Source organism: Oryza brachyantha, chromosome 4 (genome assembly GCF_000231095.2).
Source record: "Oryza brachyantha chromosome 4, ObraRS2, whole genome shotgun sequence".
NCBI classification, from domain to species: Eukaryota; Viridiplantae; Streptophyta; class Magnoliopsida; order Poales; family Poaceae; genus Oryza; species Oryza brachyantha.
The window spans coordinates 17905902-17922171 of record NC_023166.2 but is presented as its reverse complement, the minus strand read 5'-3'; the positions used below and the strand labels follow the sequence as shown (position 1 = coordinate 17922171).

Below are 16270 nucleotides of genomic sequence, written 5' to 3'. Positions count from 1 at the left end.
TGAATGGATGGTTGAGATTGTCTCATCTTTTGAGATAGGAAGAAAAACCTTAACCCCCTTGGGAGAGAGAGTGAGCAATCAATGTAGGAGCCAAGCAAGAACACAACAGTCGTATCAAAGATGACGTTGGTCAGCATGGCAATAGGCTCGATCATGCGGAGTTGAGGACAGGCGACAACAAGCCATCAACAGTGATGAATGAGGATTGGGGTTAATGGTTTGCATTAAGTAGTATATATAACTTTAGGATGTTGGGTTTTTTAGTGTACTGTTTTTTTATGAATAGGGTAATATAGACTTCAGGGCTCGCGAGAAATCTGTAGGTGATTTCATTCCCCATCCCGCCACTGGTTATTACCGAGTTCGGAGAGGGGAATCTCCACAGGCCTCACCCTCGGTCCCTAGCCCCGTGGGGAAAACTACCAATCCTACTACAGTTGCATCAATTGAGCATGTGAGGAGCATCGTCGTCGTCAATAAATTGTGGTAGTTGATTCGTCGTGTTGTCACCGAGCAACCTAGGCTGAATCTGCTTAAGCAATCCTGTTGTTGAGGAGGTGATGACTAAGCCAAATGAAGATGAAGGAGATGGCGGCGGCTGGCAAAGGATGATGGTGAGCGAGATGGGATCCTCTACATTTGATGTTGTGCATTAGATTGTTTGGTGGCCATCTAGTCGAGTGAATGGCCATATGGCATGCTTGAGTAACCTTACTACAGTAAATGATAGTACCCTTCTTTAATCGTATCTACGCTCTATAGTAAATGGACATTGTTAATTACATAGATTTATTATGCTACTCACATGGATGGTTAGCATTTGCACTAGGGTAGAGGATCCATATATATGGTAAGGAGAGATAGGCACCTCATGACTTGCTCAAGAAGTGAGATAGAGAAGAGGAAAATGGATCAAAAGGACCAAAATGGGTATTTATTTCTTAGTTGGGGATTGCTTTGTGAAATCTAGAACTAAAACAAATTAAAAGAATAAGTAAGGACTAGAATAAAAAATACAAGTTATCCGTTTATATCAGTTATCTATTTGCGGTTACCACTTCAAAAGAACGCTATTGTTCTCCTATGGAGATGGGATGTTGAGAAATGGGGTGAGGAGAGAGAGGAGTTTCTCTCTCTAATATAGAAAATGTTCTATTCTTTTAGGATGAGATGAAGTATCCAATATATATGCTAAGAATGCTCTTAAATCGGCAAAACATGCATATCTCTTAAAATTTGCTTCAATTTGGGATTGTATGTCAATCTATTAGTAACTAATCCAGTAATATGGGAAATAGGCATTTGAAATAGGCTCACCCAATCCCAACATCGTCACTAGGGAGAATGAGAGCGAGGTCCACCCCCGATCTACTCTTACGGTTTCCCGATCTCCTATAGCACTATATTAAAAGGGGGTGTGGCTCGTAAGGGGTGACAACTCACATACCATACCCTACTCTCAAAATATTTACTCTATCATTAGAGCGCAAGGAGATCGAAGGGCTTACCCTTCACAATGAAAATACTTTCTACTCTATCATTAGAGCACGAGGAGTGAGGGGCTTACCCTTCACAGCGGACTCTGAGTGCAGGTGGAGCCCAAAGAGGCAAAGAGGGAAAGAGACAAACCTAAAGTCGTCATCCTCTACCGGTTGAATTATAATACATACTCCCTCTGTCCCAAAAAAAAATCAATTCTTCGGTTTTTATGCCCAGCGTTTGACCATCCGTCTTATTTGAAAATTTTTCAGAAAATTAGAAAAAAAATTAGTCACACGTAAAATACTATTCATGATTTATCATCTGATAAAAACAAAAATATCAATAAAAAAAATGAATAAGACGAAAAGTCAAAGATTATAAATAAAGGATGAAAGATTGGTTTATTTTGGGACAGAGGGAGTAGCATATACCAGGGACATGTTCAAAGTCAGGCTATGTATTATAAACGGTCCAACCGCTGAACAGCAACGTACACGTACTGTATATCAACTTTGTCAAGTGGCTCAAAGTTTTCACATAATATATAAACTTTGTCAAGTTGTCAACCCATAAGCGACGGATCCATAAGTACCTAAGGAACACATGTTCGCATACCACGATTGAAAACACTTCAAATTTAGGAATAAGATCAAACCGCCTGATAAAAGAGTCAGATTTGTCCATGGTGGTCTGGTCTGAATATCAAAATTGCACGATTTCTTGATTCACTACCTAGTGAAAAGCAAGGCTTACTTTAAATTATCGCTCAAACATAGGGCGCTAACAATGGGATAGAGGACCTAGTTCATCCTTCTGATGAGTTCGTTGATGTAGTTCTCACGGTTACCAGCATCACCACCCTCCACGTAGTGGTTCCTCTTCTTCATCAGGCCTCCCAGTGGTGCCTTCAGCTTGAATGGCCAGAGGAAGTTGTTCGCCTCCTTGAAATGCGGGCCAACAGTCATGATCTCATGAACAAGATCCTCGATGCAGATGATGTCATGCTTACCCAAACCCTGATTCAAACACCAAGACTGTAAGCCACTAATTGGCATAGTACATAGTAAAGGTAGAAAAACTGAATGATTCAAGGTGGCCACCTCCTCAATGACTTTGTTGTTCGTTAGAGGAATTCTTTGCTTGTTGAGCTTTCCATAGCCCCTCTTGTAGATCAATTCACGGACACTCTTCAAATTCGGGTACCTAAAACATATAATCACTAATTTAGTAAGATCAATAAATCAACTCACAAGTCATCACACGCTTGAGCATTTCTGACACTAGCAGGTTCAAATGAACTGAAATTAGCTACAATTAGTTCAGAACATATTCAGAACACAATAATGCAAAGAGACAAACAGTTACTACTTCGCAATACAAATTCAGAGTAGGCAATTGTAAAAGCCTTTCATTTTGAAGTGTCTTGTCACATCCAATATCACAATTCTAATCTAGCAACACATTTCTAAATAGCAAAGAGGTATCAGACACTACAGACTGTCTGGTGAACAATAAAACCAACAAATAATAGTTAAATATGCCAAGAAAACAATTCTAGCAAAACAACAAAAAGTTCATATGGATGATGTGATTCATGATTATTCCAAATGAAGTATCAAGGTATCACATAACCCAAATACATCAGGTCCAAATGAAATTATGAAATCTTACCCATATGCAACGTATGGCTCAACCCTGCGTAGCATGTTAATGGTGGCTTTGTTGACCTTCAAGAACACTCCATTAAAGATCTGTGAAATCAACATTTTCCTCAATTGATGGAACTGATCAAAATTTCTATATAGATGCATTCAAATAACTGTGTAACCCACACACACCTGCCTCAAACGCAACAGCTGCAATATCTTCCTGGTCTTGGGGTGCATGGCATTGATACTACATTCAACATATTTCGAACATTAGCATAAGGAAATGGACGATAAGTTATCTACAATCAGATATTTGGTAACATAAGCTAACTGGTTCCTTACCCACGGATACGGACTACAAAAAGCAACTTTTCCTCGGGACTGACATAGAAACCACCCTTCATCCGAGCCTCACGCTTAAGCTGCACCAGTTCCTTCTCCTGTTCCCAACATTAATGTTAGAATAAATTACAACACACTACTCAAATCGTGTTCAATCTTCATGGAGCCTGAACTGTTTTATCAGCTACAAACAATCACTACGACCATATACACTAAATGAGAGTTATGTGCCAATCACATCAAGATGCAACAACACTTTGAGTCAATTTGAGTGTTAAAAGATAAAATGTAGCTCATGTAGTGCTGCCGGAACACCTAACAGCCTTCTGAAATGGCCTAACGCGTCTCACTAAAAATCCTCTCAATTTCCCAACCCCCATGGTTGACTACCTGTACTTGGTACTTTTTGCAATGCAACCTATTGGAAGCATATCATGTAAGGTTTGATTAGAGCTCGTTAATACTGGCATTAGAATGATCTAAACGCTTATTTGTGTGTTAACAAAGCATCGTGGGCAGTGAGCAACAATCTAACGTACATATATCCCAAAGCATAAATATTTGCAACGCTCTGAATGAATCTTTCTCGACAAAGTGTCGTGCACGCAAAATCTGGCTTGTGACAGAGACAATCAAGAGGGACCAACGATCTGACCTGGGCCTCGTACTCCTCGGCGTACTGCTTGGCGCGGGCGAAGATGAGCTTGCGGCTCTCGATGGACTTCTTCTTCTCGGCCACGGCCTTCTCCTTGCTCGCGGCCGCCCACAGCTCCTCCCGCTTCCTCTTGCGCAGCACGGACTCCGGCACCACCACCTTAGCCGCCTCGGACGCCATCTGCGCAACGTAGCGGAACGACGCGGGTTCAGATCGGGACAAGGAACGAACAGAGATGGGCAACAACCTAGCAATGGCTTCCGGCGATGAGCTCTTACCTCGACGAACTGCGTAGGGAGGAGGAGACGGAGAAGCGGTGAGAGGCGGCGGCGGCGGCGGCCAAGCGAGTGGGAGGCGGGCTTAATTAGGGGGCTTTTGGTAGCTAGGGTTCGGGAGGGTGATCCGACGGCTGCGATTGGATCGAAATTGGGCCATACTGGGCCGGACGTTTTGGGCCATCTTTCTGGGGTTCGTTGGCCCACGTTTGTTCTTTACGCTGCGCTAGATGGAAGCCCAAGTGGAAACCAGTGTAGCTGTAGTTAACTTGTTTAGGCCCATACCACAATATCTACTGAAAGGTTTTTCCATTTGCAAGGGGGTGGGTTTGCAGTCTTGCTGTCTTGCAGGAGCAAAAGAACTGACCTGAGAGCAAATAGGGGGCGTTTGCCTAGTTGCACACTTGCAGTAAACAAAAGTTAAATTAACAAGAGGAGTACTAACGTGGAATTAAAGTTGGAGAAAAATTGACACCGGGCTTTTTTTGGTTGGCCAACCTGAATTTCCAGAGTTTCACAGTTTTGTGTTACTGAGTTATACGCGGCACTTGTCATGATATTATCATACTCGTCTTTTAGCTTTTGATTATGCTTATCAAACTTAAATTTTAATTAGATTTTAATGTTTTTAATCTTAGTTTATTTAGTTTTGGCTTTTTAGCAGCTAATAACACGTATATAAAAATATATTTATAAACTTTTTTATTTACAAATATGTTAGCCGATTTTTTTTTCTTAAAAAGCCAAACGACCCCTAATCAATTTTTTTTTATCAGCGGGGCTTGAGCCCCGTATCCAAAAGGTACTCGAGTGATCGAGTCCTGTACTCCTAGTAATTGGTAGGGCCTAATCCAATCAATGCCGCTATATGTACCACGTCGTACGATCCGTGTAGGTCCGGGTCATACACGGATTGTACGGCCACGTAGTACCCAAAGTATTTTCTATCAAAATTTTTCTTCAAAAACATCACATCGAGTTTTTGGACACCTAATAAAAATATTAAACATAGATGAACCAAAAAAACTAATTGTACAGTTATGAAAGAAATCTTGAGACGAATCTTTTGAGCCTAATTAGTCCTTGATTAGCTATAAGTGCTACAGTAACCAACATGTTCCAATGACAGATTAGTTAGGCTCAAAAGATTCGTCTCGCGGTTTCTAGGCTAGCCGTGAAATTCGTTTTTTCATTCGTGTCCAAAAACCCCTTCCGACGTCCGATCAAACATTTGACGTGACATTCTCCTAAAAATTTTCTCAATCTAAACACCACCTCAATATAGCAAGTCTACGTATACATGTGTGTGGCAAGAACATTGGTTCTTATCTTTTTCATTTAGAGTTTTTTTTCATCCTTAATGAGGTAACACGAGTTACCACTCTTTTCTATATAAAATTTGGTACCTTCTAGTACCTAAAGTATCAATAGATATTAAATTTTACATAGAAAACAGTGGCACCTCTTGGTACCTTCTAAAATTATTCTTTCATTTATAGTTATATTATATGCTAAAATTTGAATTTTTAAATTTATAATTAGAGTTGATTTTAAGGTTTTTCATGATGGTTTATTTTATAATTTTTGTTTTTAAATCAAACATGTATAAAGAAATTTATCTATAAATTATTTTTTAATTGTTTGTATATTGTCTCATTTATGTTTAATTTCAGCGAAGCAGTGAACACACCAGTTTAGTCGAACTTGATTAGTACTCCTAGTCAGCAGGACTACCCACCTAGAGCATTTCTAACCGCTCATCTAACTTTTATCATCTATATTATTATTTGGAAGATTATCCAAAATATATTCTTTATTCGTATCCTGTATCGTTCCAACAGAACATCCATATTCATCATTCATATATAGTTTAATACTATTTTGTAACATTCTCCTCTCATAGTGATACTGCTCTTCTTTCGTGATTATGTGTTAAGATATGGACGGATAAGAGGATCATCTATCTATATTTGGAGTTTCACGTTTTGTATATAGATGATGTTTTATTTGTAGATGATGAGGTTGAAGATCTGTTGAAACATATTTTTTCCTCACGCCGTCTATTTTCAGAATGTATGATATTTTTCAGAATGTATGATATGATATATCATCTCTTAGCGACCAAGCTAATCCTCTACAAATCCATCTTGCATTCATGCTCAGTCATATTTCCTTGAGCCATGGCCCCCTGTCTTGGCTGTCTCCCTCGAGAGCGAACAGTGACACCGGGGGCTACTGGAGGACGTGGACTGCGACGTGGGGCCTGTTCCGCGTGGACGTGGCGGGGGATAGGCGGACTTGTGTGGCGACCGGGCGTGCACTACAATCCACGGTTGCACGGCACTGTCCACAGCGGCGGAGGACGAGACGGATAAAACGTGTCCACCGACTTGGCATTGCCACTGTTGCCGCTGATCATGTACACTTGACGCCTTGGCTTACCACTCTCAGTTGTCAACAGCACGTACCGCCCGGGCTGTTGGTTGATAGTTATAACAGAAGATGGTTATATACTTATGTGAATGATGTGAATGAGAGAGAAGACGAGAGTGTGTAATTAAGCTGTAAGCTTACAGCTAGTTTGGACACAGAAATTAAAAAACTCTATAAGAGTGATATGTGGGTCCTGCATTAATGATAAAAAGCTAACTAGTATATGGGTGAGCTAAGAAAAGACTATAAAAAATTTTATAATGGTTATATTATTAGTCTTGCTCTAATAATATAGGCACGTGCATCAGCGGTTGATCTGATAAGCCAAAAAGGCAGGCCGAGGTGACTTGGGTCCTGGGACCAATCGAGCACTCGATCGGCGGTACTGTCTTCGTTATCTTTTTTACGTGTTTGTCTGTGTATCAAAATTTAAATTTATATATAACTTTTTATTTATATATTTTATTAATGTTAACCAGTTAAAAGTCTTAGCTCGATCGGCTCACGAGATGGCTCGTTAGACTTGTTAATGTGATGTATCCCATTTAAACCATATCTATAATACATAGATTTATTATTTATTATATTTTAACATAAGAATATAGGCTAACTAATAAATAACTCATAAAATATAATAGTTTGAATACGACTATAGGCCTAAACACTACTCTGTCAAAAATCCACCATAGCTTTTCACGAAAGAATTAATGAGTTAGCCAAATGATTAAAATATCCATTATTACTCGCAAAAAAATGTTGGTGGGTTGGTAGATGAGGGGTATTAAAGGGATACAAAATTTTCGATCTGTGAACCAACGGTAGGTAAGAGCAAAGAAGTTGATTTATTTTATGACAAGATTGAAACTATGAGTTAATTTATTTTAGGATGGAGGGAGTAGATAATAAATTTTAGATATATAAATATATATAGTGATCTTTATACTAACAAGCTAAACAATCGGCTCACGAGATATGATCTCAGCTTAGCTCGACTCATTAAGGGCGCGTTTAGTTCGAAAAAGATTTTTTTTTCACGTCGAACGTTTGACTGGATGTCAGAAATAATTTTCGGACACAAACAAAAACAAATTTCATGGCTCGCCTGTAAGAGACGAATCTTTTAAGCCTAATAAATTCGTCATTAGTACATGTGGGTTATTATAGCATTTATGGTAGACTCAAAAAGATTCATCTTATGGTTATATCTTAACTATGTAATTGATTTTTCATTAATGTTTAATATTTTATTTAGATGTTTTTGAAAAAAAAATTTGATAATTAGACGGGCCTCAAGCCCCTAAGGCTACAAGTCGAGCCGATCTGAGCCACGGGGTTCAAGTTTTCTTTTTTCCACCCCTAGTTGTGCGCAAGGCTACGGAGCATCCAGAAAGCTCCGAGGTCGATCAGCATGTCCACTAATTCCGACCGTGAGCTACCACTAGCCATCTCGAAGTATTGTGCATGGTTTTAACACGACCTGTTTCCTTTACAAGACATCTTGCATTCTGACGGCTGTGCATATGAGGAGAAAATTTCTGAATGACACGCGCGAGTTAGATACTGTTTTATGTTTTATACCGTAACGTTTTTTAGTCTTATCTAAATAATAAACGTATATAATTTATATATGTGTCTAGATTTATTAACATACATGTGAATCTAGGCAATGTAAGAAAGTCGAAACAGAGGGAGTAATATTTTTTGCTAAAAGATAATAAATATTTAGAAGTTAGTCATATTAATAATATGCATTCTATATTGATATAAAAATATATTCTATTAATTATAAACTAAACATATATAATTTATTAATGATCAAGGGTAAAATATTTAGTCAAAGTGATAAGTGTTTCAACTAGGAGGTCTAAAAGTTCCAGAGAAATTAATCGCCACATTTTTTGCTTATACTTATAAGTCAAATTTAAATTTTAATCTTAAAACTTACGGTTGATTTTGGGATTTTTAGTCTTAAACTCTACCCTTGGTTCTTTCCTATGTAAGGTCATGTTCAGTTCCTAAAATTTTTTATAAAAACATCACATCGAATTTTTAGACACTTAAATGAAACATTAAATACACATGAACATTAAAATATTACACAATTATAGAGAAATCGTGAGACGAATCTTTTAAGCCTAATTAGTACATGATTAGCTATAAGTGCTACCGTAACCAATATGTGCCAATGACGGATTAATTAGACTCAAAAGATTCGTCTCGCGGTTTTCAGGCGGAATCTGAAATTCGTTTTTTCATTCGTATCAAAAAAAAAAAACTCACTCCGACATACGGTAAAACTTTTGCCAACTAAACAAGGGCTAAAGTTACTCATATAAAAATTTTATTTACAAATTATTTTTTAAATTATTCTACGTAAAAAGTCTACGAATTTCGTGCGAAGGAGCCCTGAACAGACACAGCTTCACGTCGGCAGGGGAGAACACCTGGGTCGGCGTGTACTGTAGTGAAGGTCGGCTCCATTGGTACTCGGTGTGAGAATATTGTACACGTGGATCGGCGCATCACCCGCCGAACCGCCACGTGATCACGGATGGGCCTCGCCTGCACCAGCGCACGCCTCGGGTCCTCCACGAAGAAAGGAGAAGCTGCGAGGGTCCACAAAGAAATGGAGAGTGCGAAGAAAGGGAAAATGCCTAGCTGGCTTTCCTCTCGACACGTATACCGTTTCGTCCTTTAACTACAGACGCAGTCAAGGCAAAGTCGTGGCACGATCTCAAAGACTTGGCTTCTCTATCTAACACGTGTCCAGCACCTACTCCCAGAGCAGCTATCCTGTCTTCTCCACTGACCAAACTCTTCCATCACACATCCGTTATACTCACCGTCTTCCTTACGAGCTCACGTACGCGAGTGTACGCAAAAATCTCACCAACGTTGCAGCGACGGACATTGCAGGCTCGTCTCCTGCCGCGTCGAGGCGCGCTCGTCGTTGGTCGTTGGAGTGTGAAATCATGCTTTTGGGCGGACATCAAGCCGGCCTGGCGCTGGCGCTCCAAAGCACGCGCACTTCAACCAAGTGGCTGCTCTAAGATTCGCGTTCAAACACGCATCAAGCAGAGAAGCAAAATCTTTCGGATTGGCGAAGGACTGAGATCCTGTGCCCATCGTACAGCATCACAACGCACTCCTGTCAAATCAAAATGGATTATTCTTTAGACCCGTCGATACTCTTCTGTCAACCTGTCCTCGGCGGCTCAGCCCCGGCTCTTCGAAGAGCAAGTTCAACAGTATAACTAACTACTCGTTCTAATTTATCTATAGTCAATCTAATAGTTAATTCATACAATAGTTATCTTCAAAGCATCAATACATAGTTCTATATATCACATTAGAGTAGATACAATAGTAGGCTATAAGCATATTTTAAAGAGATAAGAGAGAAGGGAGAAGAGAGGTGAACTACTAATTTGTAGCCAGTTGCACGTGGACTCCAAGACAAAATGTCTGTATGGCATATGGGACATGTATTGATGTTTTATATGTAACTATTATAGGAATTGGCTATTAGATTGATATAGATGAATTAGAACTATAGTAGTCTAACGAGTACCACGTACATCCTTTGTTTTCTCCCTGAAACAAAATATTTATAAATATTTTTCTACGTGTTTAACGATCTAAAGCCGAAGCTACAAAATAAACTAGATGGCAAGAATACAAAACTAATTATAATTTTAAATTTTGATTTATAAGTAAAATGATAATAGCATAAAGTCGACGGGTTCTCCTTTTTATCCGTTCTCACTTCCGTTCGATCTGTATGACTGTCTCACACCTAACGAAAGAGCCACGTATGACCACCGGGGAAACATTTTTAGCATACGGTAGAGGTATACTCGTGTGCTTGCATATCATCTAAATAGTCACAAAAATATGAAAAAATTTGACAAGATAGGTTAATATGCGTTATATTACATCACAAACATGCAAATTTAAATTCAACTTCTACAAGTTGTAGCAAAAAACAAATATAACTAAAACTAACTATACACATATTCCTAATTGTTTTTGTTATTTTTTTTACAACCTGTAGAAGATGAATTTAAACTTGCATGTTGGTAAAATGATATAACTCATATTAAACTATTTTATTAATTTTTTTAATATATTTTTACGACTGTTTAGAATATATATAAGTATACATCCGTGCATAAAAAACTGTTTCCATGACCAAACAGCCACATGTCTGCATGATGCATGCATGTCTCGCTCTCAGCCGGTGCCGCCACGTAACTTTGTGTCACGTCGGTACGCGTCTTTAGTTTATTGCTGGTGGTTTAGAACAGGCACACGTACGCTCCAAAATCGGTTGCTGATTTGAAGCTCACAACATTTTAGCTACCTGACAGTATTATTTAACAGACAATAATGGTACACCTTGCTATCTCTAGAATCGGAATACGTCCGAGACTAGACATTCTTAGCTTGCTGATCGCGATTAATCGAAATTTTACAATAGTCCCGGAAGCTGATTGGATCGCTTCTGGTTCATGCTAAAGCTAGTATTAATTTAACCAGATTGGTGACGAAGGTGTATCGCGTACCAGTCAAGCTTGGACGATCACACCTTTTCTCTTATTTATCCTTGAAATGATACGTCGATCGTCTCCACGTGGACACTTTTGCTAGAACCACGCAACAAGGTTATGAATCCGCTCTTGCCATATTATTGTCTAAAATGATTATAAACAGTATTTTTTTAAAATATTCTATATAAAAATATGTTATCTTTAACTTGTAGGGTATATTTTGAATTTTATAGTAGCTAATTTCACGTTTATGCTATAAAATATCTATTAAAAAATAAATAGTATTCCATAAACCAATATATATATATATATATATATATATATATATATATATAGATTAGATCAAAGCTACCAGTAGCTCTTATATTATAGCCTAGTAGCTCTTCTATTTATACCCTAGCCCACCATTTTCTCTTCCAAAGTTATTAATAGCCAGTATTACAACCAACTGCAGACCTAAAGCCTCCTTCTCTCCTCCAACTCACCAAAAATCTAAGGTGCTAAATCTTATAGTCTACTTAGGTCACCTTATTGTAAATGCTCTTACAGTAACGTTAATAAAAAAACTAATTATTAGCTTCAAAATCTATTCATATCACCTAAAGTTAACATAAAGACAATTTATATAATAATTATATACGAATATATGCTACACCATTAACATATGTTCTACCTCTCATACATATACAATAATGTCTTCGTGTCTATAATACGGTTGACTAAAATTCCATGAGTAGTTTTTTCTTCTTTTCTCCGTATAAATATAAATGTGAGCCCTCTTATATAGTTTTTGTCCTCACTCTTACGTGTGCCATTCACCATGACATGAGTTTTCAGAAGATATAAATGTTAGGATTTATCTATCTATCTATCTATCTTCTATCTATTATACACAGGCTTAAAAGTAGGCTCCACGTTCGCTCTGGGGGCTAGAAATTTCCACGTAAATCGGAGAAAAAAGAAAAAATATACACCGTTAGATCACGATAGGTCCAGATTATAACGGTGCAGATTAATCAGAGAAAAAATATACACTGTTAGATCATGGTGGGTACAGATTATAACGGTGTAGATTAATCGGAGAAAAAGAAAAAATATCCACCGTTAGATCATAGTGGGTCCAGATTATAACGGTGTAGATTAATCATAGAAAAGGAAAAAAAAATACATCATTGGATTGCATTGTATCCGGCTTAAACGGCTGAGATTTGAATGAAATATCCTTCCTATCTGAATTACTGAATCGGATACAAATGTGTACGTGAGTTAGGAGTCGTGATGCCATCTTGATTCTATTTCCTAACTTAGCAATTTGAAAACAAACACTAAGAAAAAAATAGGAAAACTTTCTTAAATCTCAAGCATCACCGTAAGTACAATCTGGAGAAAAATAATTGTTCCCTCGATGCAAGAAATTACCACATTAATTATAGAAAAAAAAAAGAAAATATACATTGTTAGATTATAAGAAGTTTATATGACGACGGTTGAGATCAATTGTATTTTGTATAGGTAAAATACTAGATAAATAGGCTACCAGGACTTTATAAAAAATAATTCTATTTGGATTAATGTTGAGACTGAATCGGACATAGCCAAAAATTGAAAAGGGTGTACTGATTAAATGTGATTTAGATTTCAGTTAGGATAACTCATCGTGGAATTAAGGGATTAAGGAAATAATTATGATCGATCACGACACAGTTTCGTGTGCATGTGATTTCAACCATCAGATCATATTGTCTTTGAATTTTAGCGGCTGATATTTAATAACATATGTCTAATAATATACCACCTTACGGAAGGCTGATTGTTAATAACATATATATATCGATCCGTAATATGTTCATATCAATCTAAAAAAACTAAGGCTGAAAAATAAAATCCAATGAAAACCCTCCAAAATTAACTCCAAATTTAAGATTAGAAATTTAAATTTTGGATTATAAGCATAAGCAAAAAAGAAAAGATAGTGATGGCGATGATAAAGAGAAATCGGGTAAACAATAGTAAAGAGAAAAAAATGGAAAAGTAGAAGGGTAGCTTGGGTGAGGACCCAAATAAGCTACTCCATATATTCTACTATATATTATAATATATATTGTAATTGTTTTTAGTGTATATTAATTATTTAACTCTGACAAATCTGTTAAAAATAATTAACATCTACAATACTAAATACACATAGTCAAAATATAGAACTAAAACAACCTTAGAGATGAAGGCATATATCTACGACGGTAGCCCATCTTGAGTAGCATATCGTTTCAAACTTGAGGCAACAATCATAAGTGAGCAAAATAGCTAATAATTATAAGAAGAAAATTCAAAACTTTTAAGAGTTTACATTAAATCTAGCCGTGCAAATACGCGGGCCACCCTACTAGTTCCCTTAAAATCACCCACTATATTGAAAATCCTTCTCTATTATAACCTCATTTTAGTAAACGCAAGATGTTCTGATTCTTTATGTGTTCATATTTATACGTACTAATGAATTTGAAAACATATACATATATGGATAGCACTGATATTCGTATGAATCTTAAACACAAGTAAAATGTACATGGAACTGAATTACCCGTTAACCGTACGAATAAACGCAATATATAGCGCTGATTTCACGATTCCTTTAATTCCTTTTTGTGTTGTCTCACAATCCCACATTCTTCGTGGTTTAGTTGGTCACCAGTTTACGATATTCCTAGGATCGCAACGTGTTGTTCTATGGATCAAAATCAATATAGCTAGCTATCGATTTCTCGCGTCTCGAATATTACCAGTCCCGCAAAAACAAGAGAAGAAGGACCATCAGCCCATCATTTACAACATATTTATAAATAAAAAATTACGACTAAAACATTTATGTTCACGTCCCCAATCTAAAATCAATGGCTTGAAAAAAATATGATAAAAAAATTAACTTTACATTTAAAGTTAACATTTTATATTATGGTACACTAATTAAGTAAGTTGCTTCAACCAGGGTTCGTGCTTTCCTTCCGTACCAAAGTCCATCTGAGTATCTGACGCTTGTATAGTCCAAACAACTTTGGTCCTTTTGATTTGTTGCAACTCCTATTACCTTTTCTGGATTTGTTTTTCGCTTATAGGCCGATCTGTTTTCTGCTTTCTGAATCCTTCGTCACTGAAAAAAAACTCCCCCAGTCTCTCTCAAGGGCAAGATTTCGTAAGTCGCACCGAAAGAAAAACAATCACATTACTTTCACATTGCAACATTTATACACGGTCCAAAGAAAAGCATCATATATGGCAATTGGCAGATGAGACTCAAGACGGGAAATTGCTCACGCAGCTGGGATGCTAAAGCATCAGGGACACCCAACAATGGCTTTAGCCGTATACGTGTAGCTGTCAGCCAATCTCGAGAGAAGCTGCGCAAGCCACATGCATGCTTCCTCGGATTTTCCAGCTTTTAGCCGTTTTATCGCCTACTGGATCGGTTTACTTTGCGTACTGTACTTGATACATTTTACTGCACTTTATAACATAATTATTAAGACTATAAACCAGGTAACCGAGTCAGATGAATTCTTATTTCATAAAACTTCCTTATTTATTGTCTCTAATAAGTCAGTAATTTAGCTGACGTGACACCATATTTAATAGGTATGACACTTTTATGAAAAATACATTATGACTGACATGCCCCGAACGCTTACTCTGTGAAAGAAAAACCGTTAAACGCATGCATTCCAATTCCAAGTGTGCATTAATGCTCGTGGCAAAGCTAGTCGTACCAGTTTCGTTACGTGTCTCGTGCTGTCAGGTTGCCCGTCTTAACTGGCAGAATTGATCAAAGTCTTTTTGGTGGGATCATGGGCACGCACTAATCATCCACGGTGAAGCATGTTCCTCATGCGAGGTAATGTGCGTTGGCCGATCGAAATTCGCCATGAGTTCATCGATCGATCACGTTGGGCCTGCGTGCATCATGGATCGATACCTTAGCGCAGCTCACGAGGGGCCACATGCAACAGCTTTAATTCCGTGTCACGAACAATTCATGATTAATTCTTCAATCATAATTAATCGGTTACATCCAGCGTAGAGGTGGAAACGTACGGAGAGTGGCCATCCCTGAATTAGTGTTAAGGCCACTCCTAATGAGTTGTTCAGTAATATATAAACAACATGTTAAAGTTTTTGAGTGATATATAAACAACATGTTATTTAGTTGATGATCGATTAAAACATACAATGCACAGAACTTGTTTCGTTGTTTTATACCATGTAAAAGACAGCTACATTGATAATCATGTAACACGAAAAAACAATAATCCGAGTAAAAGAAATCAGCACCGGTCCTTTGATCCCTCGTCCCGCACAGAGAAAAGGAACGCCCTAGACAAAAAGATCAATCTAAAACATCGATCCCAACAAAGACAATAACTCCGTCCTAAAATATAATAATATTTTAGGTTAAAAAATAAGGGGGCCATCCTTCTTTTAAGCCAACGATATACTTGTAAAGAGAAAAAATAATTTAAAAATAAAACTTTTATATAAATATTCATACGATCTAAAAGCTAACGATGAAAAATAAACTATGACAAAAACATCAAAATTAACTTCAAATTCAATAACAAAAAAGTTAAAATGTATCTTATAAGCGTAACCGAAAGTCAGAAGATAGGGGTGTGAATCTTCGCTTGGACGTCTCAGAAGTTTCAATTCTTAAAGCTTTATCACTTTAATAAATCTGTAAGCTGAACACGTAAAACAATATCAAATTTGGCCGAGCGAACATGTACTAAAAATTCCCAAGTACCAAAAACTTGTTAAGATCGATTTGCACAAAGAATCAAACTGATCATCAAACTTGGAATGTGCCATTTACTTCCTAGGCTGTCCTACTTGAAT

At 37.5% G+C, this 16270-nt stretch overlaps 1 protein-coding gene across 1 annotated transcript; it reads right to left on the bottom strand.

Moving 5' to 3' along the window:
- Positions 1-1986: 1986 nt before the first annotated feature.
- Positions 1987-4492, bottom strand: LOC102715010 (60S ribosomal protein L7-3-like). Its single transcript, XM_006652717.3, has 7 exons — positions 4407-4492; positions 4129-4308; positions 3474-3571; positions 3321-3378; positions 3154-3233; positions 2583-2685; positions 1987-2498 (listed from the first exon to the last, which is right to left on the bottom strand). The coding sequence occupies exons 2-7, from the start codon at positions 4306-4308 to the stop codon at positions 2283-2285; spliced, it is 735 nt and encodes a 244-aa protein (XP_006652780.2). The 5' UTR covers positions 4407-4492; the 3' UTR covers positions 1987-2282.
- Between the last annotated feature and the right edge of the window lie 11778 nt (positions 4493-16270).

Bases quoted from the DNA above. Each gene is read 5' to 3' on its own strand.
- LOC102715010 (XM_006652717.3), bottom strand. From the start codon at position 4,308: ATGGCGTCCGAGGCGGCTAAGGTGGTGGTGCCGGAGTCCGTGCTGCGC. The intron at 3,572-4,128 runs GTCAGATCGTTG...TGTTGGGAACAG, and splicing joins CCGAGGAGTACGAGGCCCAG to GAGAAGGAACTGGTGCAGCT. The intron at 2,686-3,153 runs GTAAGATTTCAT...TATATGTTTTAG, and splicing joins GAGCCATACGTTGCATATGG to GTACCCGAATTTGAAGAGTG.